This window comes from Ptiloglossa arizonensis, chromosome 2, assembly GCF_051014685.1.
Source record: "Ptiloglossa arizonensis isolate GNS036 chromosome 2, iyPtiAriz1_principal, whole genome shotgun sequence".
In the NCBI taxonomy this organism is placed as follows: domain Eukaryota; kingdom Metazoa; phylum Arthropoda; class Insecta; order Hymenoptera; family Colletidae; genus Ptiloglossa; species Ptiloglossa arizonensis.
In genome coordinates this window covers 20,994,134-20,999,284 of record NC_135049.1, presented here as the reverse complement: position 1 = coordinate 20,999,284, position 5,151 = coordinate 20,994,134, and the positions used below count along the sequence as shown (strand labels likewise).

The following is a 5,151-nucleotide window of genomic DNA, read 5'->3' as shown; positions in this document are numbered from 1 at the left end:
CCCGAAACGAAATTAAATTTCACTAATTAAGAAGAATAAATACCAAATTGATATTACACATTCGAAACCTCTTCCAATTTAGCGAAAATTTATTGGCTTGTTTATTGGGAAAGTGATTTCGTTTTCCAAAATGGAGAATATATAATTTAGTAAAATGTTTGTACGCTCTAAAAAATCGTGTTTCATGTTCACAGGAAAAAATGAAATGACTTTCCGAACGATTTAACAAATACACAAAGTTTCCTTGAAACAACGTCACGGGAATCAAACGAAATACAAACACCTACTCGAGTATATGGTGTATATCTCCGTACCAAAGTTTCAAAATTAACGAATTTGTCGCGACGAAGTCGCGAACGTTTCGACTCGTGTATTCTTAGAATTGTAACGTATACTTCCAAGAAGTATCGTGAATCGAAAGTTGCGTAAAGAGAGAATGAACGTCGACGCTTTAGTGGAGCCTGTCAAAGTTTCGATTCGATACCGACTTGGAAACACGTGTGAGTGCTATCGATACCTACGATACATCGACACCTGTATCGAGTACTCTCTTCGTACCGAATCGAAGTTTCCGATCCCATCGGTACCGCGATCGAGAACGGAGAATACGGGAAGGTTTTCGTGAAAATCGTTCCACGATTCGAATTGTAATTTTCGATCGACCGGAAATCGCAAATCGTTCGTCTTTTAGACGTTTTTTGTTCATCTTTCGTTCGTTGTTCGCCAGTTTCATCCCGATTTCGTTAACCCTTTTGCTCCGGCAATCGTATATATACGCCTTCGAAGAACGATTATTCATATACAAAGAGCGTATATATACGTCCTCGAAGAATGACCATTCATATACGAAGAGCGTATATATACGTCCCCGAAGAATGACCATTCATATACAAAGAGCGTAAATATACGTTCTGGAAAAGTGATCCCTGAGGTACGAAGAGCGCATATATACGCCCTCGACGAATGGTGAGTGAAATTTCGACAACAATAAACGACTTCTACTCACTTCGTAGCATTCCGTACCACGGTGTGAACTACTCGGTAACGCGTTCTATTCGCAGCTATCGACATTTCGTCACGAGCGCTCCGTAACGAAACGGTTTAAACAGCGTCCCAAAACGATCTCCTCGCGATCGTCGACGGAAAAGTCGCGCGATCGCGCGAAGACGCTCCACAATCGCGCACATTGTAGGGAAAATGGGGAAAAATCGGGCAACGCTTTCTCTCCTCGGAGAGAAGCGGATTCCGGCGGGTGCCCGCCGATTAAGTATCTAGAGCGCGAACGAACGATGCGGTTTTTTGCCGGAATTTCCGGTAGTGATTTATCAAACGGGAAAGATCGTATCTGACGGGGGAGCAGCGAGCGGCAAGAAACGACTTCTCGTGGCTGAGCTGGAGGGAAGCAGGAGCACCAAAGAAGAAGAAGACGACGAAGAAGAAGAAGAAAGAGAAGAAGTCGAAGGAGGAGGAGGAGCAGGAAGAAGAAGAAGAAGAAGAAGAAGAAGAAGATGGCTCGCGCGAGTGTTGGAGCAAGCGATCTCGCGCGAACGTAGCAGCGGGAACGCTCTGTGTCGCTATGCGCGCAGCTATCCACGCTCGAGCGCTATCAAGTGTCAAACGAACCGAACGTAAGAAAAACCAAACGGCCTGCTACGAGGAGCTGCGCAGCCATGAAACTTTGAGGGAACGCAGCCGGACAAGAGAGAAACTCTAGATGGTATCCGTGACCGTCTCCGTGGCCGACGAGGCCCGTCGAGGATCCGCGCGCCACTTTCGGCCCTCTTCGTGCGTCACGCTCCTGACAGCTCGGGGAAACGCCGACGAGTGTCCTCGAGAGAGCCGAGGAACGGACCCGAGGGACCCTACTACCGTCCTTTTTCCTACCCTTTACTACCGACGACCGAGTTCGCTTCCAGGAATACGCGCTTTCAAGAGGACGGACGAACGGACGGACGGACGCACGTCCCGCTCAGTCCCCGTTCGACGGAGAGACAGAGTGGGATTCGATCCACTGTAGGAATCCCCCGATTTCGAGAGGACGAACATCTTACACTTTGTCTCCATCCAGGCTGCCACAGAGAGGGAATCGATACTCGAAGGAATCCCCGATTTCGAATTACGTCTCCCTTTCTCTCGTGTCACTACCTCTTTTACCTTTCGACTCTCCGCAAGAATCCTCGATTTCGTTCTTTCTTTCTCTAGGAGCGTCTCTCTCTCTTCTTCCGCGTCTCTCGGAGGGAGAGACGTATGGTCGGTGCTCTCCGCGATTTTGATACAATAGAGATTACCTCGTTCGAGAGAGGATACAGTGCTCTCGAGGAATTGGTCGTTTTAAAGGAACCGAAGCTCTCTTTCTGTCTACTTCTTCGGAGAGATCTTCAAATCTCGTTGGACGATCCAGTGGTCCCTGGAAATCCGCGATTCTAAGACGGTGGACGTCTCTCCGTCTCTGTTCGTCCCTCTAAAGAAAAGGAGGGACGAAAAATCGGTGCTGTTCGGGCATAGGAGACTCGAAGAGGTCGGACTCCTTCTCTTTCTGTCGCCAACTCGAGAAAGAAACGGAGGATCGATGCGTTCCAAGAATCCGCGATTTCGAGATGACGGAGGACAGTCTTACTCCGTCTCTCCCTCGAGGAAGATGGATGCTCTCCAGAACCTCTCCGTCTAATCGTTTCTTTCCGCTTTCAGATTCGCGAGATCCGCGAGCAGTGTCCACGAGAACCGAGGAACGGAGCTCATTTTCCTTCACCTGTCTTCCAACGATCGAGTTTGCTTCCAGGGATCCCCGATTTCGAGAAAATGGACGTCTTTCTCTCTCTTTCGTTTCGTCTCTCCCTTATGAGAAGAAGAGAGACGGTACTCTCCAAGGATCCGTGATTTTAAAGTGGACATCGCTCTCTCTGTGTCTCTCCTCGCGAGAGAGACAGAGAATCCATGCTTGACCAGGAACTCCTCCATCTGATCGTTTCTTTTCTCTTGCAGATCAGCGATCAACACCTGTACCCGTGTCTCGTTGGAGCGAGTGTTTGCAAAATTTCAAAAGGATGACAAGAGGAGAACGAAGTTCGAACTTGGATATTTTGAGTTTCACGGATACAACTGTGCCATTCGTTGATTCGGTGTTGAGCAACGTTTTTTTGCAGAAAACACATGGAAAATATAACAAATATTAGCCATTGCAGCGTCGAGAAACCTCGTTTGTGAATTCAGATTAAAACTCGTTGATTCGTAGAAATTTCATTGTCTCGAAATCGCGAGAACGCGCGGTATTATTCGACTCGAGTGGACGATCCTGGATTATCGATTTATTTTCAAAGGCTTGTATTTTGTCGATCGCGTGTCATTTATATAACACGGATTGCTCATCGTTGCATTAATCGATGCACTCTTTCTGAATCTAATAAACGTAATGACGCAACGATTCCTCGTACGATGCTTTGTAGAATTATTATGGATAGCCCGACCTGTTGCACGACACTGCCATGTGATCATCGTTGAAACTGGTCGTACGACTCATTGTACGTACAACAGGGTAAAGTACCCGGTAATCGATATTTTAAACTGAAAACTTTGTTTGTCGAGTACGTAAATTGGACTTACGAAATCTTCGTGTACGTATAGGTTGTAAGAAATTGTAGGTACAAGTTTCAAAGAAATATAGGAATTACGATATATTTGAAAATCCCAAGGCGTAGTGGACTTTATTAAAAATTTGTACAAGGGAGAACAGCGAAAATCGATAACTCGTTATGATATCTTATCTCGTATCTGCTATTTATATGGTACTAGTTGGTACGCAAATTAAAATTGGAAATTATACCTTTTGTAAACTTTTTTACAACGTAGCGTAAATAGTACTGTTTAAGTAACGGAATTTTCAATTTTGCGTAGGTAGTAAATTTGCGAATGAATATAATGAACGATACGTTCGGGAAAAGAAGTTGTTTTACCAAAACGTCTTTCATCGATCAATACACGGAATGAAAATATCCAATAATATAGTAATAACGAAAGTAAATAAATTAGTAGATAACAAAATGTTTATCCGTTATTATTCGAGTAAATGATTACTAACGGTTCGTTAGCGAATAATTGTACGAATGAACGCGAATCGGTTCGTTTACATTATTCACGTTAAACAAATTTTGCGTTACGGTGCTCCGTAACATATGTAATAATAAAGTCATCGAAATGCGCCAAAGTGGTGGTCCTTGCGAGTGAAGCATAGACGAAACAAAATTCATTGGAATTGGAGTTTTCCGGTAAGTAAGCAAAAATCGTTAATAAATTAAACAAATTCTCGCCATTCTTCTGTACGTTCAATTCTACAACAACCAAGAAAAATTTTCGTACAATACACATACAGGATTGATTGTACACTCAAGAACAATGACAGTTTGTACAAACACAAGTTTCGTCCACGATTATCAGAAACCTCTCTCTGTCGAAATACCACGTTCCAGAATGGAACAATGTTTCCAAAAATTGACAATCACCGACAAGCGCATCGATCAATTCTAAACCGTACTAAATCTCAAGAAGATTTAAACAAGATATAAAAAGTACCCACGTCACCCACATATTTACATCTAAATTTATTTCCCAATTCTTTCGAGCCTCTATCCAAAAAGTGTCTATTTTTCTCGATACCTAGATCCTTGGTGCAATTCGGTAAAAAATCAAAAATTGTAAAGCGGTGTTAACGTAGGTCGTTATATCGGTCCCAATGTTAACCGTTACGAAACCGTGCTGCGCGTAATGGTTGCGCGGTGTAAAACTCGGTCAGCGCGTTACACGTTCCCGGATTCGAAGCTCGAGATTCGTCACCTGGCCATTGTGTTTCTTTCCGTCTCGGGCGATCGCTCGTAAAAATCCCCTTGGCAAATTGGAAGCTCGACACGCGTTCCGTTCACGATGGATTCGGGACCGATGTATCGTTGGTCCGCGTCCGCGCTCGACGAGCACGGAACAACGCTCGTCGTGAACGCACCGACGCGAGATTTATTCTTTCCCCGGTGTTCGGTGCCACGGCGTTTATTTTGACAGGGTCGCGAGGAAATTTATCGCGGAGGGCCGGGCGACGGTGGTGGCGGGCGGGGTACACCGATGTTTTGAGCTATTAGACGAAACAAGTCGTTCGTCTCTTTACGA

General features: G+C 44.8%; 1 protein-coding gene and 2 long non-coding RNA genes across 3 annotated transcripts; all 3 read left to right on the top strand.

The window, feature by feature from the left end:
• Positions 1-2,597: 2,597 nt before the first annotated feature.
• LOC143143068 (uncharacterized) lies at positions 2,598-3,173 on the top strand. The gene is made up of 2 exons (XM_076303941.1): positions 2,598-2,856; positions 2,983-3,173. The coding sequence occupies exons 1-2, from the start codon at positions 2,598-2,600 to the stop codon at positions 3,171-3,173; spliced, it is 450 nt and encodes a 149-aa protein (XP_076160056.1).
• Positions 3,174-3,409: 236 nt separating this feature from the next.
• On the top strand, positions 3,410-3,708 carry LOC143143071 (uncharacterized). Its single transcript, XR_012991016.1, has 2 exons — positions 3,410-3,532; positions 3,622-3,708. It is a non-coding gene; the product is annotated as an uncharacterized LOC143143071 (long non-coding RNA).
• Positions 3,709-3,720: 12 nt separating this feature from the next.
• On the top strand, positions 3,721-4,067 carry LOC143143070 (uncharacterized). The gene is made up of 2 exons (XR_012991015.1): positions 3,721-3,792; positions 3,892-4,067. It is a non-coding gene; the product is annotated as an uncharacterized LOC143143070 (long non-coding RNA).
• The last annotated feature ends 1,084 nt before the right edge of the window (positions 4,068-5,151 follow it).

Excerpts from the sequence above, each read along its gene's own strand:
- LOC143143068 (XM_076303941.1), top strand. The coding sequence starts at position 2,598 with ATGACGGAGGACAGTCTTACTCCGTCTCTCCCTCGAGGAAGATGGATG. Across the intron at positions 2,857-2,982 it reads TTATGAGAAGAAGAGAGACG|ATCAGCGATCAACACCTGTA; the intron begins GTACTCTCCAAG and ends TTTCTCTTGCAG.